The 19,614-nt window shown below is 40.6% G+C and overlaps 3 protein-coding genes across 5 annotated transcripts in view; all 3 read right to left on the bottom strand.

The window, feature by feature from the left end:
• Positions 1-146: 146 nt before the first annotated feature.
• LOC114359636 (uncharacterized) lies at positions 147-3,437 on the bottom strand. The gene is made up of 3 exons (XM_028314104.1): positions 3,201-3,437; positions 930-1,122; positions 147-454 (listed from the first exon to the last, which is right to left on the bottom strand). Exons 1-3 carry the CDS (start codon positions 3,435-3,437, stop codon positions 147-149), a joined length of 738 nt encoding a protein of 245 aa, XP_028169905.1.
• Positions 3,438-3,747: 310 nt separating this feature from the next.
• The window catches only part of LOC114359654 (thrombospondin type-1 domain-containing protein 4-like), a 92,211-nt gene continuing 76,344 nt past the window's right edge, over positions 3,748-19,614 (bottom strand). For all 3 annotated transcript variants that reach the window (XM_028314126.1, XM_028314129.1, XM_028314128.1), the window contains 6 exons: positions 18,718-18,893; positions 17,901-18,096; positions 16,150-16,209; positions 15,850-15,963; positions 14,996-15,172; positions 3,748-5,527 (listed from right to left, as the gene is read on the bottom strand). In XM_028314126.1, the coding sequence (XP_028169927.1) occupies positions 15,854-15,963; positions 16,150-16,209; positions 17,901-18,096; positions 18,718-18,893 (542 nt within the window). In that variant the 3' untranslated portion in view covers positions 3,748-5,527; positions 14,996-15,172; positions 15,850-15,853. The remainder of the gene's footprint in view (positions 5,528-14,995; positions 15,173-15,849; positions 15,964-16,149; positions 16,210-17,900; positions 18,097-18,717; positions 18,894-19,614) is intronic.
• On the bottom strand, positions 5,763-14,215 carry LOC114359635 (A disintegrin and metalloproteinase with thrombospondin motifs 9-like). The gene is made up of 7 exons (XM_028314103.1): positions 13,987-14,215; positions 13,203-13,363; positions 12,257-12,793; positions 11,746-12,015; positions 10,441-10,579; positions 7,993-8,168; positions 5,763-6,125 (listed from the first exon to the last, which is right to left on the bottom strand). The coding sequence occupies exons 1-7, from the start codon at positions 14,213-14,215 to the stop codon at positions 5,763-5,765; spliced, it is 1,875 nt and encodes a 624-aa protein (XP_028169904.1).

Raw genomic sequence — 19,614 nt, 5'->3', positions numbered from 1 at the left:
CAGTCGACATTGGCAGAATCATTGCGACAATACATCTGCGGNATCCGCGCGATAGTCCAGAAAAAATTTTTTTACCGTTTAGCGCAATCATTTAACTAGTTTAATAAGTACATAGTCATTATTTACAAACTTTAATAAAAAACTAATTACACCCAAATCAACGCAATCACAAATTCGAAAGCCACTAAACATGTGAAGAGTAAAGTAATTAACATTATAATTGGGACGGGAAATTCGTCGTTTTCAAACCATCTGCTGGTCCAAATCTTGAAGGTTGGGTTGTCGTACGCTAGGCACAGGCTGACCGAAGCCAGGAGAAGTGCGATGACGGATATGGCATGGTGAATGTATTTGAACCATCTTCTAGCAGGGGCACACGCTTTAGCCATGTACGATATCCCCGCCACTATTCCAAGAAAAGTGCTCAAGAGAGTAGCGCCAAGAGCGACCAACCCTAAAAGAATTTAATTTTGTTTAAACCCTAATAATTTTTATTTTATTTATTAAACAATAACAATCTTTCTCCTTAATGTTACCAAATTAAGCCAGCATGATCGACACTCTTAAAAATATTTATAAACCTCTAATGAAACAATTCCCGCGGAAACAGCAGTTCTTTCTCAAGTATCCTTTCAGACTGATGTAGGTAAAGCTAAAGAAAAAATAGAAACCTATTGGGAAATATCCTCATCAATCATCATTTTGTAGTAGGATTATGTGCAGTCTACCATACTATTAGAACCACAAGGTAATTTTCGTTCGTTAGTCGTTCGTTTCAGCCAAAAGACGTCCACTGCTGGACAAAGGCCTCCCCCAAGGATTTCCACGAAGACCGGTCCTGCGCCGCTTGCATCCAGGTACCTTCACCAGATCGTCGGTCCACCTAGTGGGAGGCCTGCCCACGCAAGGTAATTTTACAAGTAGCTTACCAAACGATCCGTGCAACGTTGTGAAATGTGCCGGCAATTCGAGGATGAAAAACACACCACCAGCTGTCACCAGCGCCACTGCGACCAGCTCCAGGACCCAGTGAATGTGGATTCTATGGAGCCTACGCAGGTATATCGACCAGGCGTTGTACTTGGCTAGCACTAGAATCCCTTGGCACATGAAGAATTGGTACTGAAAGTGGAAATGCTCAATGTGTTTTTGTTCTTCCAAAAAAAAAAACTTTGTGTAACTGGTGTATCCTCAGATTATAAGTGTAACCTAACAAAAAATCTCATTATGCCTATGTCTCGTTCATGTATCGAAATTGTAACTAAGTTAGCATTGCTACTACTGTTTCTGTATATTTTCAAAAGAATACGAGCGAGCACTGCCTGGTAATATTCCCTCCAGCAGTTGCAAATTAAAGAGGAGGAGAAAGTTCACTGATACTTTTCCCGCAATGAAAAGAAAGAAAATAGGTTCAGTCCGAAGCTAAACACCTACCTACCTATGTACAATCTCTATGAAAACATAGATCTCTCACGAACCGTATATTTTCACTTAACAGCTGTCCTTTATACCTTGATTTTTTAGAATCCAGCAGAGATGTAAACAAACACTTTCATACACAATTACACCATAATCACTTACGTGTTCATAATATCATACACATTATTTAACAAGCCCATGAAACCAACTTCATTTTCACGTTCATACAAGTTTGAAATCAATCTTTGAAACAAATTATTTTAGTAAAATACGTGGACGATGAAAATTTGTGAGACTTGTCAAATTGACTTGACGTTTAAAATCATGATTGTGTTATCTCCACAGATATGGATAGATGCAGCATGTGTCAAAAATTGTATGAAGCCGAGCGTGCCACTTTTTAAACGTCATTAGTGTCATTTTAGCGAATTTTAGTGATTGCCGCAACGTAAAAGTAATCGTATCATCGTACTGCATTTGCAAAGTCATCGAATGATATCGTGTGACTCGATTCGAAAATTAATTAATTCCGATAAAACTGATAATTTGTTAAATACAAAACCAAAAACATCTTTATTTACCTTTTTAAAATAAATTAATTCTTACAAATCGTCAAATCTCGTTATTTTTTTTACCCTACCAGCGTTTCAAGACATAAATTTGTCAAGTGCATGAATACATGGATCAGTGTGTGTCTTATTGTTATGAGTAAGTACGGTTCCTTGGGATCGGTATGAGTGCACCACATACAGGGACCATGGTTTTAACTCTTAAGAGTACATCGCAGGATATGTATTAAAAACAATGCTACTTTATACTTCTTCTACTGCTACTTTATTCTAATTAATTATTTGTTACTTGTGCTGTTAATTACAATTCTCAATCCGTAAATAATTTCTTCTTTTTACAATGTTCGTACTACTGTCCTCGTAAAATCATCGTAACCGATTGTTGTAATCGGATTACATGAACATCACTCGACCATGTATGTCCATTTGGACATATCGGAATGGCACGCTTTGACGATCAACTTGCTGTATCTACTCTAATCCATATCTGTGGTTATCTCCATATTGTCTATGACTTGTCTCTGACACATCAGTGCTGTAACCTACGAGTCATAGACAATAATCTGTAAATTTAATCGATATTATTTTAAGTATTCACTTATTCCGATTACTGATTAATTTTAAATAAAAAATATACGATACTTTGTTTAGTTTTCCAGCGATAACTTCGACAATATTGGAGATAACGTAAAATTATTTTTCTACTTTTAGTGTATACTTTTTCGGAGTCAGTTTAATTTTTAGTCGGTTTTATTTATACGAAATTACTTTACTTTTTTATGCAATTATGCTTACGTATTGTTCCATTGCTTATTTTCCTATATGTATACAGGGTGTTAGGTAAATGGGTATATGAGCCGACACTAGCCTATGTTAACATGGGCATATAAATGGTATGGTGAAGTCAGAAAATTAATATCTTTATTTTAATTATTTTAATTTTCTTAAGAATCGGATTTTATAAAATTTATTTTGTATGAAAATTAAAAAAATTAAAATGATGATATCAAATTTCTGACTTCACCATANTAATCAGTCTGTTACGGTTCAGTACCAACATAGAAATATTGAAAACACGGTAACTCTTTGATCACTCACAGGTTGAGAATGAAGGATGAGTTTTTTTTAAAGTTTTCTATTGTTCTACTCAAATAAAGTTCTAATTGGCATGTGAAACTGCTAAAATTCTAGGTCTATTCAAATAAAACTTACCCCAATAACACCCGAAATTATATGCAGTTCGTAAATCCCGATATGCGATTTGCACGCGAATACTAAACAAATGAACACTGTGATTATCATCAGAACATGCGTTAAGAGATTGAGTAGTGATCTCAAGGTTTTACTTAACACATATTCCTTGGGTTTTTCATCTGTAGGTAATTCTTCTCCTGTACTAAAATCCTCTTTTACCAAGTCTAATTCGGCTGTAGCAGTTTCACTGGCCATTTCGATATTGTGCTAACGTTAATTCTGTTCAGAAATTTAAACAGGTATCAAACGATTGAAGGACATCATCACTTTTATAGTCTACTCAGAGGACACTTGACTAAAATTGATAGCTAATTAAGTAGGTACTTTAATTAGTGGAGAGGTGATGATTAAAATTGTACATAAGCATACTTCAGGTCCCATTTCTGAATTGGGATTTTTTGAAATGCAAGAGACAATTTTTTCTGAAATGCAGGAGTTAAAATTGGGATTGTTTTTAAAAAAGAAACAAAAAATGAGTGTTTAAAGCTTATTAATTTTTTGTACAATGTTATACGCATCATTAGTACTGACAGATTAAAAGAAACTGATATTATGTTTGCAAACTGATTAATTATTTATTGTGATGGTACCAAGTTTATTTAAGTCATATAAATACTTAACAGCCCGTAAGTAAATGCACTATACATATAAAATTAAATATTTACATTTTAATTCTACAAAATATACTCTTTGATATTATATTGAATCAGCAAAATAAATTATGAACACTTGTCATAGTTTCTAAGGATGCAAAAAGTCAATGAACGTATCTTTTTATTTAATTTTACTTATTTTTAGATTGGTTCATGTGACCTTTTGAATGCATTTATAATAAAATTGATTGTTCACTAATAATTAAAAATACTATTCGTTCTTAATCTAACTATGTAGTACATAGGTTAAAACACCAATATCTTAGTCTATTTTGATTGAATACGCAACTGATGGTTTCGAGAAATATTATGCTTTAATAAAAATCTGCTGCTAAGATTAAGTCACAATAAAATGGTTTTGATAAGCTGCCATAACATACATTTACTTTGAAAATTTTGCGATGTAACTGCAGTATTAAAAGCTAAGCATAATATTCGAAATTAGTTAAAATACAGGCAAGTTTGTATTGTAATATGTACGACCAAATTTAATTTACAAAAAGGTCATAGATAACTGTAACTATTTTACACAATTTTCACAAACATACCTTATGTAATGCAAGAGTTTAACGTTCATTTAATGTAATTGGTAAATAACATTTTTATTACCAAACATTATGTACATTCACTCACTTAATTTAAGATAGTCGCGCTATTTTATGAAAACTTTATAAGTACTTTTACGTTGAAAGTTGAACTTTTGACAACTCTAAAATGGTGCTTGGTAAATGTTGTGCAGATATAAACATAAGCACAAAAGTAATATTTTTCACCAAATATAAGCTACAGTCCACAGATCAGCTCCATAACTCGACTAAATGGAGATCACAGAACTATTTCTAATACTTAAATAGACGATAGACGACTACGGTTGGCGGGGGATCCCCTGTTGAAGGTACATTCACATCTGCTCGGAAACCAGTAAATTATTATGTCTGTCATCAGGTATAACATATTTATGACAAGTCTTGATACAATGTGAATATACCTTAAAATATTATTGAAAAAATAACGGGATAGATCATCCCAAATGGTACGTCATTGTTTACTATACATTTATATTACGACGAACTTAAAATTGATAGCTCAATTTACGGAAATATCTTTTGTATAATTGTTGACACAATTACATCAGCAAAACTGTAAATTCCGTAAACTATTTGGCACTTATTATCTCTAGATAAATCGTCGTAAAATAAATGTATAAGCCCCTCACTTTCCTGCACTTTTCCAAAGACATTTCAATGTTCATTACAGAGGTACGTAAGACTTGCAGTAATTTTAATCTTATCTAGTCCGTGCATAATTATTATGCATCATCCTATGAAGTCATCATTGATAGCTGTTTATAAAGATAGTTATGAAGCCTCGATTGGTATATAGTACAATACGGTAGAGTAAACTGCGCACTTGGAAGCCGTGACGTCACATCGACGCTCTGGTACAGACGGGGCGACCGCGGGGAGGTAAGTGGAAAGAAGAGTCGCATTCCAGCGAGGTGCGTAGTTAGCTCAATCGAGTTGTACGGACAATGTTATATTATCATGCTTGACCATGGCATATAATTGAAATAGGTGCGGTAGAAAACGTATATTTGAACTGCTCTTATACAAAACGCAGTGCCTCTCTGCGNGAAAGACGAAGAAGGTTCTTACCTGAAGGCGGCTGGGGTTCAACCCTAGGCCTGGCGACGGGCTTCGTAGAGCAGCGTGGGGGCACGCAAGTCCTTCGAGCAGCAGGTCTTACGCCCGCGCATTCCGCATCTCTCTCTCTCCCTCGCACATCACACCATGCGCGCACCTCTGCTTCTTAGAAGAAGAAGAAAGACGAAGAAGGTTTCTTACCTGAAGGCGGTTGGGGTTCAACCCTAGGCCTGGCGACGGGCTTCGTAGAGCAGCGGGAAGGCACGCAGGTTCTTCGAGCGGCAGGCCTGACGCCCGCGCATTTCGCATCTCTCTCTCTCTCCCTCGCACATCATACCATGCGCGCACCTCTGCTTCTTAGAAGAAGAAGAAAGACGAAGAAGGTTCTTACCAGAAGGCGGTTGGGGTTCAACCCTAGGCCTGGCGACGGGCTTAGTAGAGCAGCGGGAAGGCACGCAGGTTCTTCGAGCAGCAGGTCTAACGCCCGCGCACTCTGCGTCACGCGCCGCCCCTCCCGCACCCTTCTCTCCCCCCTTCGCACACCATACTGTGCGAGTTTGTACCCCCGCTTCGCATGGACCTTCGCACTGGAATAAAGAATAGTTTGTATGCTAGGGTTTTTCCCGCGACCCGAGTCCATCTAGATGTGGATAAAATTTAGGCTAGGTAGGTACACTCAATATGAAGGAGGGTTTATTTCTTTGGTAAATATAAACGACAGGAGGTTTCGTAAGAATTAAAATAATTATTATTGGTAAACTATTCGATCGTGCAAGCTTATTCGAAAATATGATTCATAGTATGTTCAATGCGAGTGTTATGTGTACGCGGTTTTACAACATTGTCTTAATTAAAGGTAAAATTAGCACCTTAGGAACATCGGCTATAGTCCAGTCAATGAATGCCTTAACGACGGTGTAGAGAGAAATCCATGGAACACAATTTCTGACCTCGGGACTTTCTTTAGCCTAGCTAGGTGGTGAACATAGCAAAAGTCCCCGCCCTTAGCCCTTGAGCCGGCAGGGAGAGGGGGGTTTAAAGGTACCACTTTTCGGTTTTTCGCTTAATCCTCGGAAACTATGCGTCCTAGTGACATAACTACTATGAACCAAAAAAAGCTTATTCAATTTGCTACAGGCGAGACCGTCAAGTTTTTCTATATCTTGTATAGTTTTTGCGGCATCTGCTCTAGAAGGTCTGTAAAATTGGAAATTTTATTTTTGTCTTACATGTTCCTATCAGGAGAAAATCGACTAAATCAACATTAAGCAAACACTATAGACATGCGGGAGCATGTTAAGCCTAGTTCCAGAGAGGGGACTGCACCGTGGGTATATTTAGACGAACCAACTGGAGCCACTTTTGACTCCTCATCATTCAAAAACTACTGTGCATTAACTCTTCAAATTTGGTTCATGTATTAAGACTTACAAGATATACATCAGCTTTAAATTTCATAAATATACCTCAAAGGGTTATTTAGGTATTGACGTTCAAAAATCGACATTTACAACACTAATATCTATCTATCACCTGTGAAATGTTAAAATTTACTGGTTTTTTATTTGTTCCTTTGTATTTACATAACTACCTTTCTGGGTGCCAAATTTGAACCTTCGAGATCATCTGGAAGTGGTTAGAATTTGATCTATAGGTCCGACATGTAGATTTTTGGACGTCAATACCTAAAGAACCGTTTGAGGCATATTTATGAAATTTGAAGGTGATGTATATCTTGCAAGTCTCAACACATGAGCCAAATTTGAAGCGTTAATGCACAGTAGTTTTTGAGTGATGAGGAGTCAATAGTGGCTTAAAGTGGTTCGTCTAAATATACGCACAGTGCAGTCCCCTCCCTGGAACTAGGCTTAACTTGCTCCCGCATGTCTAGAATGATTGCTCAATGTTGATTTAGTCGATTTTCTCCTGATGGGAACATGTAAGACAAAAATAAAATTTCCAATATTACAGACCTTCTAGAGCAGATGCCGCGAAAACTATACAATTTATCAAAAAAGTTGACTATCTCACCTGTAGCAAATTGAATATGCTTGTTTTGGTTCATAGTAGTCATGTCACTAGGACCCATAGTTTCCGAGAATTAAGCGAAAAACCGAATAGTGGCACCTTTAAACCCCCCTCTCCCCGCCGGCTCAAGGGCTAAGGTCGGGGACTTTTGCTATGTTCACCTCCTAACTAGTCTAAATAAAGTCCTGAAGTCAGAAATTGTGTTCTACAGTTTTCCATCTATAATGCTTTATTGACTGGACTACTACTAACCAATTTAATCTTCATTAGTATCTATCTAACGTTAACACATACCAGGCCTACATTACGATTAGATTTTTAGCTGGGCTGATATTATATTCATAGGTCCCGGTAAGAACTTTTCAAAAGGTGATTAAGAAAACGGTAATGTGCTTTTTCCAACGATAATAAAATGTTACCACTAACCTGACTCCAATCGCTTAAGTACCACGAAGGAGCACAGGTCCCTCCGCAGGCCCTCTCAGTCTCAGGCTTGAGGGTCCTGCAGGAACCGTCCCTGAGTCTCCTGCCGTTCCCTCCGATGCAGATGACGCCTCGCACTTGACGCCCATCGCAAGGGGCGGAGCACGCTGACCATTCACCTGGATGAAGAGGTGTATGTTAATATGGTACCTATTTCCATAGTATAATGGTTGAAATTCCTGAACGAGACCTTGACATCGAAGTCATACAATGAACAATTCCTAGCCTTCCCAGTTTGGTAAAAACTGTAGTACTGGGTTGAATTTCAACAAAAAGAAGTTCGATATTGGAACGATTCATATTGGAACACCTGGCTGGATTATTATCCATTAGCGTAAGATTGCTGGGAATACCTAGAAATCTAATGGTTAACTTGCCCTAATGGTTACAACAAGTAAACAAGTTTTTGTAGTCAGTTTAACCCTAGAGTGCTCGCGCTATGAGCATTTGCCGCCCTCGGCAAAAAAATCGAGTTATTTTCTACACGATGCGTTTGTTAAAGTCAAGCGTTTCAGTAGCTGCCTCCCCATACTTCACCTCCATGTATTAGAAATTAGAAGAAATTTAGTGCGCAGGTGACTGCAATAGAGAACGATTGTTGAACGTATGTCACGTTTTGGGGCAAATTGCTCACTGCGCGACTACTGACGTAAGTAAAATTTGTGTGTCTGGTTTTTAGTGTAGTTGGAAGATTATTAGTTTTCATTGCGTATAATGTTGTTTTGACCTTAATGACGTCATAACATTGATAATTACTATAAGTGCTTAATTTATTTCATGTCGTTTTCGGTAAAATTCACGTAAAATACAAAAAATGAAAAAACAAGGAAGAGGTCGGATTTCAAAGAAGCTGGTGCACTAAAATTAGTGGAAAATGTATACTAAAGTTATGAAGAAAGTAAACATAGTCATTACAATACTGTTATAGAACAATCAGCGGCAGATTCTGAAGATGATGTGCCATGGGTGCAATAGTTGTGCAAATTTACTGTGCAACGCACATTAAATGCACATGTGACAGGCCTGTTTTGTTGAAGCACATGTCATATGTAAGGAAAACCTTTAAGTGTGCTAATAAGTTTAATATTTGATGATGTATGTAGGTAAAAACAATAGTGTTTCTAAGATTTCTATAAATATTTCCTAACATTTCCAAAATATTTTTTTTTCTTTAAATTTTAACCACAAATCTTTAATATGCGCTATTTTCTAATAGTGTATGCTTTATTCTATCATTTTTAACTGATTTTCATATTTTTAAACTGTTATTTGACACACAACCGGACTTTAAGTTTAGGCGGCAAAATGCTCATACGCGAGCACTCACGTTTCACGGAAAGGCGCGACTACTCTAGGGTTAAGTTGCCATGGGTTTACAGCAAAAGGGGAAGAAGCCTTACAAAGATAAGAAATGATTAAAAAATCAATGCCAATTACTCTTGGAACTTATTATCTTTACACATCAGCATAAATCATGCCTTCATTAATGTAATTTATAGAGAAGACATAACTAATTAAGAGCACATACACTATCTATATTATGATCTGTGATCTGTAACACACCGGTTTTAATTCAGTTGTCGATGGCAGTGCAAAACGCTCTATAATTTATGGGCGAGTCGCGTTCAATAAATCAGGAGATTTTACTGCAGATAAATTGAGCAGATTAGCGAAAGTAGCGTATGATAATTACTTGTAACTGCCACCCGTCAATTCTCAAGTCTGCGTGGGTACGAATAGACAAGGCTTAAGCGCATCTTATGTAATCTAGGGGGATTTCTAATAAAAATCGTCGACATTTTGACGGTAGCTTGCTGTTTTGATGTGTTTCAAATTTTAAATTGAGAGTTTCCGAGGACTTTTAAATCTGAATTTGAACATTAGATTCAGCCAATCTAAGGTCTATGCGTGAAATGGATTCAAGTTTGGAGAGTTTTTTCAAGAGAGAAAAAATTCTTAGTAGGTACATACCTACTTACGAGTATGTACCTACTGAACCACGGGACTACGGGAGCCATATTGTTACTGAGCATAGAAATGAGGAGATCCAAAAACGAAATAGTCGCTGACATAGCCCGACGGATTAATAAGCTGAAGTGGCAATGGGCAGGGCACATTATAGCACGCAGAACTGAAGGCCGATGGGGCAGTAAGGTTCAAGACTGGAGGCCACGTACGGGCAAGCGCAGCTTAGGACGTCCACCCATAAGGATGCCCTCATAAAGGAAGGCGCTGGATGCTACTGGCTACTACCAGCCGGTCTATATGGAAATCATTGAGATTGCCTATGTTCAGTATGGACGTCTTATGGCTGAAAGTATGATGATGATGATGATGTGATATACCAATTGATTAAAGTGCACCAAACTCCTATATTGTGACCAAACTTACTGGTGAACCACTGCGCGTCGCACTGCTTCCTAGGCGAGCATGTTTGCGTGGAGACAGGCGCGCGCGTGCTACATCCTCCAGGCTCCGCGCATCGCACGCCGCGCGATTGCACGCCGCCGCCGACGCACCAGCCAACGCACTGCGCGATTATGAAAAATGTGAATAAAAAGAAAATGAAACAAATGAATAAATTATAAATGTCAAATGCGAGCTGGACTCATTGAATAAGGCGGTTATCACACTGCGTCGCGCTCCGCCGCGGAGCGCGGGGAGACAGATTTAATCATTGTATGCCAGTACCTCAGTTTGTATAGAAAACACGCGCGGCACTTCACACTGACAACGCGTCCGCGCGCGTGATTTTTTATATGAAAATCACGCGCTCCGCGGCGGAGCGCGGCGCAGTGTGATAACCGCCTAAGGGCTCCGTGATTACAACTCTCTATCTCGTTCGGATTTTTAAAACTTTATTTTGCAAGTACGAATACTGAGATCTATTGATTCTGGTTCTATTGAAATCTGAAACGTACATGAAATGTATTGCTAATGTCAGACACCTAAGACATAAATGGTCTTTAGAGTCAACTTGCTTTAAGCTTCAGTTTTACTTTTTCAAAGGACCACTGTTGCTATTTGACAACTTTTTTTGATTTGATAGCTGCCTCGTTTGTAGAAATTATGACATGCGAACGTAGTGATCCGATAATACGAAGGTTCCTTTTTAAGGCTATCGTTTTATGATACTCGGAGCATTTTTAACCGACAGGTCAAGTTACTCTGAGAAGTAGAGCAGACGTGATACATAAAAAACTAGTGATAAGAAGTCGGTTAAATAATAACGTAAATTATAGCCTTCTTGGTTGTTAAACCAGTTTTCATATCACTGCAAATTGTGGATATTTATCATATAATAATGTAATTAAAAGTCTGTAATAGAAAGTTAGTTTGTAGGGTAAATTGAAAAGAACTGAACTTTTTAATCTAGGTATCGCAATTTTACATCGTATACCTAGTTTAGGTCGACAAAATCTGGAAAGTTAATAATTTCCTTTATATTCTGCAGAATTTTCTAGTTACAATTATTTTAAGGGTTGAGTCGCTCCATCTTCTTTAGCTTTAACAAACGTCAAAAATCTGTCAAACTCCATACAAAAAGCACCGGTTATTGTTATAGTTACGGTCAAAGTTAGTATCGTTAGCGGTTAGCGTTGCGCAAATCAAAGGCGATGTAATATGAATAAAATAGCTTTGAGTCGCCTATCCCATGAATAAATAATAAGATCAGGATAATTTCTTAACTCTCACCTCTGACCACTCCGTGTACAACCAGCCTCCAGCAGCGTTAAAGTTGTAATTCAGCGACATTGCTGGAGTGACGTCATTCTCCGTGAAGTTGGTAGCCAGGGATATGACTGGCCCATCGTGGAAGGCATCGGTGCGGTCCTTGGGCCTCACTTGGCGACGTGTGTCGAGACGGGGGCTTTCAGCGGGGGCCACGGGGGTCCCGTCGCAGTTGGGAATGTCACACGGTTCACTGCTCGGCGGCATTGGCAGGGGGCACTTTTGATCACTTATCTGGAGAAGGTAATTGTAGCAAGAACTCACAAATGGCTATAGTGTAAAAAACATACATTGTGGAATTCGTATCAAAATATTTGAATAATCATTACATTTCGATTGATCTTATGTATTTAAGACTTCCTAAATTCCATGCCTCAATTTACAAAATCATCTCTTCCTTCAGTGTTCGACGGCATTATGATCTATCGCATGCTATTAATTGTGTTAAAGAGGGTTCATAGTACATGTAACTGACCTTTGTGATTCCTCTAGCGTGATCCTGAACGCAGCCAACGATGCGGGTCCTTTGGGCAGGTCCGCAGACAGGGCAGGCGCCCCAGGCCGCCGCCCTCCACCTTGGGGGACAAGGGGCGCCCCCACACCGACGCCGCCGAGTCGGGGGCGGAGCTCCAGTACAATACGCCGAAGACACCTCCTTATCCTCCTTCCCAGTCACCTCCACGCATTTGAACTTCCCTATCTGTAACCCCCCACCGCAAGTCCTGGAGCATTGCGTGAACGACAGAATTTTCCATACAAATTTTCGATCACCGATCACGTTGCTTTCGATCTGTGATTGGCTTTCTAACGCGCTGAAATCTAGATGCTTCGACGACGAAGATTCCGATTTCGAATGGTCGAGGTCTTTCTTGTGCGTTTCGGGGTGATGCCGGTGGTGCCTCGGCAAGTGGTGGGCCGGCTGGCTGCTCATCGGAATGTCGTTGCTTTCTTCAGGCTCGGAGTCTGTTAGAAACTCGTACTTTATGTTCGGATTCGGTTGTGTATAGAGAATCTGAAAATCAAAGAATTAGCAATCTGGAAATAAAACAAGAAACAAAAGGGAATTAAATGATTTGATTACTTTACTTTACTTTAAAAAAAGCGTTTAAACGTTTAGCTCGAGAACGACTCTGAGCGTCTGAGTCAAGTCTAAATGGGGGCAAATTGCTTAAGCTTAGAGAATTTGGCCAAAGCTGGAAATAACTACTAGTGAATTTCTCTTCGGTGATAAACTAATCACCGTCGAGAAGCAAAGCAGTTAAGTCGTTGATTACAAACCAGTGATCAATATTTTTTTATGCAATTCGTGACATCTTGATCAATGAAGCAACACAGGACCGGTCGTTGTGAAAATCATTGGGGAGGCCTAGCAGTGGACGTCTTCTGGTTAAATCGAAATACTAAGACACATAAAGCCGTACCATAATGTCGATGGGATGGTGTATAGGGCCGAGGGCGAAGACGTTGTCCAGGCCAGCGGTGCGGGAATAAGTGAACCGGGCCCCGGCCGCCTCGTACGTCCCGGGGGCGCTGACTGCGAACTCCCCGTTCATGATGTACGAACCATTCGTCACTTTCAAGGCTGGAAATAAAAAAAAAGATATTTAATTTCTTTAACAAAGTTACTTGCTGCGTCATGTAATAATTATCAGGCAATTGTAGAAGACGTCGGCTTCCATTTATCCTGCAATTATTGTCGCGTAGGCGCCGCTATTAAAGAGATGCGCTTGCACATCGCTGCAATTCTTAATCGATCCGACATCGATCTTTGCACCACTGGACACTTCATCTCTCGATTAAGATCGCTCCTTCTGACCTACTATTTCACCAATCGATACACCGATCGGGATCGATATTGACATCATTATTAATAGAAAGATTTGGCACAAGGACTATTTAGTTACAACCATTAAAGATAGGCCACTCTCGCCAATTTAAAACCTATATTCAATGTTGCCTCATTAATGCATTTGGTCGGACAGATGGAGAACATTATTGAAGTACGTATTATTTATGTTATATTGAGCAACCGCTTTTATCATTCATTAAAATAAATTATGATTTGTGATATTGGCGTGCATTATGTTTTATGTTTCTACACTATCGCTTTTTCAGTCATTATTATGTCACGTACGAGTAGCCGAGCGGCAGCCGCGGCCGGGAGAACAGTCCCGTACTAGTCTGTCACAGACTGCGCATACTAACCGATGTAGTTGTCACTGGGCACGATCTCGGAGACGTTGAGGCGGCAGGCCCCGCGCGGCACCGTCGTCACGTACGAGTAGCCGAGCGGCAGCCGCGGCCGGGAGAACAGGCCTGACACCAGTCTTCTGCCACAGTGAAGTTCACGTGTGGCTGTTGAAGCTAGCACTCCTTCTCGGCCAACAACCTGCAGGAAACAAAGAAAATGACAATGAATATCTGAACTTGACATCAACAAAATTTTGTTTTACTTCGAAATTAATCTTGGAAAAGATTGAGGGGAAATGCATCAAGGACAGAGCTGAAATCCGACATCATTGTGTAGAATGGCACTACCAAATGCTCTACAAGGATGATTTTTTTCATTTCATTGAAAACTCAAATTAAATAGACTAATTACATTACTTGAAATAGATAGAGGAATTATTATTACTCGTATGATAAAGCTACACGTTAATAGCCATGAAATCAAATACGCAAGTTACGCATCTTAGACCACTCCTTTCAGTCGTCATTCGACACATGTTCAAATTCCTTCCAGTAATTTATCGCTCTATTTGAAATGACAGTAAATCAGTCACGCAAATTCATGCGTCCGCGCATATGGAGGGTGTAGAGTATTAAGTTGTCGAGACGCGAGTCCGTAATTTCACGCATATCGTATAAATTAATGTTTTATTTAACTGAATAGCTTCATTATAGCGAAATAGAAGTTACCACTAAATTGTGTAAGATTTTATCTTTATGGAAAAATTCGATACTAAACTTTTAAGCTAGTTAAATTTAAAGCTAACATTTTGTGCGACAGACAAACGCTTTTTATTATTAGCTCAGGCTCGCTGAGATAAAATTCTAAGTTTTATTGACCCAATTAAAATATCATCCTAAATAAAGCTTTCACAAAAGGATTCCCTAACTTTTATTACAGTCAACTATTTGGATTTTTAAATATTTGGGTGTCAAATTTAATTGAGTGCTTTTTAAATTTTTGTAATTGTTGTGGNTCTCTGCGAACACATTAAAATTTCTTTGGTTTTGTTTGTATAAGTTTTAGGAAACACCTCTAATCCCCCGTGGAAGCGGCGAGGAACCATTTGATCGTCGCAGCTATAGATTAGGTACGTATCTCACTATGTGTCCACTTTGTATCACAATACGTGTCATAGCGCCGATGTTCCAACGTGCCAACCTGCGGAAATTGAAAATGAAGCTTAATATTTTTTTATGCAGAACAAGGCAGGTATTTGCCCGCCCAATCGCACCTGATGCTAAGTGAGATGCAGTCTAGGATGGCGCACATCTGCCCTGTAAGTGCTTATTCATAATACGTTACGTAGAGACACGTAATTAAAACAAGAAAATCGTCAGTGTTACATTGACGTTCTTTTTTTCATTCTGGCAGATTTTTTGAGTCCTATCATAGTTCATAATAGGTATGTCCTAATGTAGATAGGACTCAATTGGAATAACACGTAACCAGCAGTAGGTGTCACTTGTCTAGTCATTTTACGAAGGGCATTGTAGCTACGTAATCAACCTTCAATTATAACGACTCTCACCGCGCTTCTTCTGATCGTAGTAGAAGCAGCAGCAATTTCATATCACAGACTTTCGTCATTATTATTTAATTCTTATTATAACGCGTTAAGCCTAAGCGGTAGCAGTCAAAATCAAAGCTATTATTCAGTACTCAGGCTCTTTCCAAGGCTTTATACATGTCCCAAATATAGCTTGCCCTACCGCCTACAGTAGGTAGGTACTACAGTAAAGTGATACCGGCAGTATTCCATCCGCACTTGTTCAGAAATCCTAATTAAGAGCACTTACCAAACGATTTTAATCGAATCTATAATGAACTACACTTACCGCGCTACGCCCGTCCGTGGCAGGAGCGGCAGCAGTACTCGGCGTAGTAGGGGTAGTGGCATAACCGCGCTTGCACGGCCAATGCGCAGTTGCTGCGTTTGTCCGTGCATGAACCTGTTTCACAATATAATTTTATTAGTAAGGAAAACATACATAATAATTTACAGGTAGAGATTCAGCCTATAGACACACTGAATTAGCAGCATTTTAATGTAAAATATTAACAATATCTAACGGTAACGTCGACTTTATTATTGAAGTCAACATTGAAAAGTCTGGTCGTCATTTTGCAATACATACCGTTAGAATTCTGTGTACTGTGGCTTTGGTGACGTGTTACCCGCTGTTGCGGGTCTGTTACTGAAACCAAATAATAGGAGTTATAATTAAAGCTCGTTGCATAGTCGTTACTCCCTATACCTAAAGTATCAATTCAGAACCCTGCACCCTGCCTAGATTGATAGGTACATAAGTTCAATGACTCAAGAGATCTGATGTATCAATGAGATCTAAAATCAGGACTGAGTGAGTCCGGTACAATAGGATAAGATCACTCCCAAGTCCCACTCTTTCCTTGTCAAAAAACCTCACAATATGCTTCTGGTAAATTAATGACTCTACAAGACCTGATGATGATGGTGATGAGTCTGAGATTACAGGTCTAAGGGTCCTTGCACTTACCAGAAAGCGGTTGGGGTTCAACCCTAGGCCTGGCGACGGGCTTCGTAGAGCAGCGAGGAGGCACGCAGGTTCTTCGAGCGGCAGGCCTGACGCCCGCGCATTCCGCATCTCTCTCTCTCTCCCTCGCACATCACACCATGCGCGCACCTCTGCTTCTTAGAAGAAGAAGAAAGACGAAGAAGGTTCTTACCAGAAGGCGGTTGGGGTTCAACCCTAGGCCTGGCGACGGGCTTCGTAGAGCAGCGGGAAGGCACGCAGGTTCTTCGAGTAGCAAGTCTGACGCCCATTCCGCATCCCTCTCTCTCTCCCTCACACATCATACCATGAGCGTTTGCACCCCCGCTTCTTAGATGAAGAAGAAGGACGAAGAAGGTTCTTACCTGAAGGCGGCTGGGGTTCAACCCTAGGCTTGGCGACGGGCTTAGTAGAGCAGCGGGAAGGCACGCAGGTCCTTCGAGCAGCAGGTCTGACGCCCGCGCATTCTGCATCACGCGCTGCCCCTCCCGCACCCTTCTCTCCCCCCTTCGCACACCATACTGTGCGAGTCTGTACCCCCGCTTCATAAAAGAAGAAGAAAGACGAAGAAGGTTCTTACCAGAAGGCGGCTGGGGTTCAACCCTAGGCCTGGTGACGGGCTTAGTAGAGCAGTGGGAAGGCACGCAGGTCCTTCGAGCAGCAGGCCTGACGCCCGCGCACTCTGCGTCACGCGCCGCCCCTCCCGCACCCTTCTCTCCTCCCTTCGCACACCATACTATAGGCGCACCTCTGCTTCTTAGAAGAAGAAGAAAGACGAAGAAGTTTCTTACCTGAAGGCGGTTGGGGTTCAACTCTAGGCCTGGCGATGGGCTTCGTAGAGCAGCGGGAAGGCACGCAGGTTCTTCGAGCGGCAGGTCTTACGCCCGCGCATTCCGCATCTCTCTCTTTCCCTCGCACATCACACCATGCGCGCACCTCTGCTTCTTAGAAAAAGAAGAAAGACGAAGAAGTTTCTTACCAGAAGGCGGCTGGGGTTCAACCCTAGGCCTGGCTACGGGCTTCGTAGAGCAGCGTTAAAGCACGCAGGTTCTTCCAGCGGCAGGCCTGACGCCCGCGTACTCCGCATCTCTCTCTCTCCCTCGCACATCACACCATGCGCGCACCTCTGCTTCTTAGAAGAAGAAGAAAGACGAAGAAGGTTCTTACCAGAAGGCGGTTGGGGTTCAACCCTAGGCCTGGCGACGGGCTTAGTAGAGCAGCGTTAAAGCACGCAGGTTCTTCCAGCGGCAGGCCTGACGCCCGCGTACTCCGCATCTCTCTCTCTCTCTCGCACATCACACCATGCGCGCACCTCTGCTTCTTAGAAGAAGAAGAAAGACGAAGAAGGTTCTTACCAGAAGGCGGTTGGGGTTCAACCCTAGGCCTGGCGACGGGCTTAGTAGAGCAGCGGGAAGGCACACAAGTTCTTCGAGCAGCAGGCCTGACGCCCGCGCACTCTGCGTCACGCGCCGCCCCTCCCGCACCCTTCTCTCCCCCCTTCGCACACCATACTGTGCGAGTTTGCACTCCCGCTTCGCATGGGCCTTCACACTGAAATAAAAATTCATATAACTAGGCTTTGGTTGTCTTGTGAATGAGTCCTCCTAGATTTGAATAACAATTTGCCTTAGTAGCAGTAGTTCTGTAGCCTAGACGGCTTGAGAGGTATCGTTAGTTCCAATTTAAATAATTAAAGCCTATGTGCTATTTTGATATTATGAGAATTGTAGGTTTGTGATTCATAAGGTTTCTGTTCAATGCAATGTTTACGTGATTTTACAACTTTGTCTTAATTAAGGGTAAAATTAGCACTGTAGGCACATCGGCTACTAACCAATGTAATCTTCATTCATTAGTATCTATCTAAAATTACCTCATAGCAGCCGGGCTAGGATGCGTGCCGTGATGAAATCTTATAGATGATTTTAGACGACAAATTATGGGCTTATCGCGTAAAATCGATAAAACGGCGTGATAAAAGCTTATCGCGGCGCGCATCCTAGGCCTACAGGCCTACATTACGACTAGATTTTTAGATGGACTAATATTATATTCATACTAACATTAGAATGTTTGAATTCTTAAAAGAAGGTCTCGGCAAGAACTTTTCAAAAGGTGATTAAGAAAACGGTGATGTGCTTTTTCCAACGATAATAAAATGTTACCACTAACCTGACTCCAATCGCTCAAGTACCACGAAGGAGCGCAGGTTCCTCCACAGGCCCTCTCAGTCTCAGGTTTGAGGGTCCTGCAGGAACCGTCCCTGAGTCTCCTGCCGTTCCCTCCGATGCAAATGACGCCTCGCACTTGACGCCCATCGCAAGGGGCGGAGCACGCTGACCATTCACCTGGATGAAGAGTTGTATGTTCATATGTCCATAGTATAATGGTTCAATTCCCTCAATAAGACATGGCATCAAGCTCCCAAAAAGTGACAAATTCCCAACCAGGCCCAGTTTGGTAAAAATTATAGGTACAGGGTTGAATTTCAACAGAAAGAAGTTCGATTATTATCAACAAAGAAAAATTATTTCTGATGATTTCCAGATTCATATTGGAACACCTGGCTGGATGATACCCAGCAATCTTACGCTGCTCGCCCTTATGGTTACAACAAGTAAACATGTTTTTGTAGTCAGTTTAAGTTGCCATGGGTTTACAGCAAAAGGGAAAGAAATCATATGAAGATAAGTAAAATGATTAAACTAATTGAAACGAGTATCAATGCTAATTCCTCTTGGAACTTATTATCTTTACACATCAGCATAAATCATGCCTTCATCAAAGTAATTTATAGAAAAGACATAACTAATTAAGAGCACATACACTATCTATATTATGATCTGTGATCTGTAACACACCAGTTTTAATTCAGTTGTCGAAGGCAGTGCAAAACGCTCTTTAATTTATGGGCGAGTCGCGTTCAATAAATCAGGAGATCTTACTGCAGATAAATTGAGCAGATTAGCGAAAGTAGCGTATGATAGGATTACTTGTAACTGCCACCCGTCAATTCTCAAGTCTGCGTGGGTACGAATAGACAAGGCTTAAGCGCATCTTATGTAATCT

Source organism: Ostrinia furnacalis, unplaced genomic scaffold (assembly GCF_004193835.3).
Source record: "Ostrinia furnacalis isolate ACB-3 unplaced genomic scaffold, ASM419383v2 OfSCF4536, whole genome shotgun sequence".
NCBI lineage: Eukaryota > Metazoa > Arthropoda > Insecta > Lepidoptera > Crambidae > Ostrinia > Ostrinia furnacalis.
Note: the sequence above shows the minus strand (reverse complement) of the source record. Positions and strands in the feature narration are given on the sequence as shown.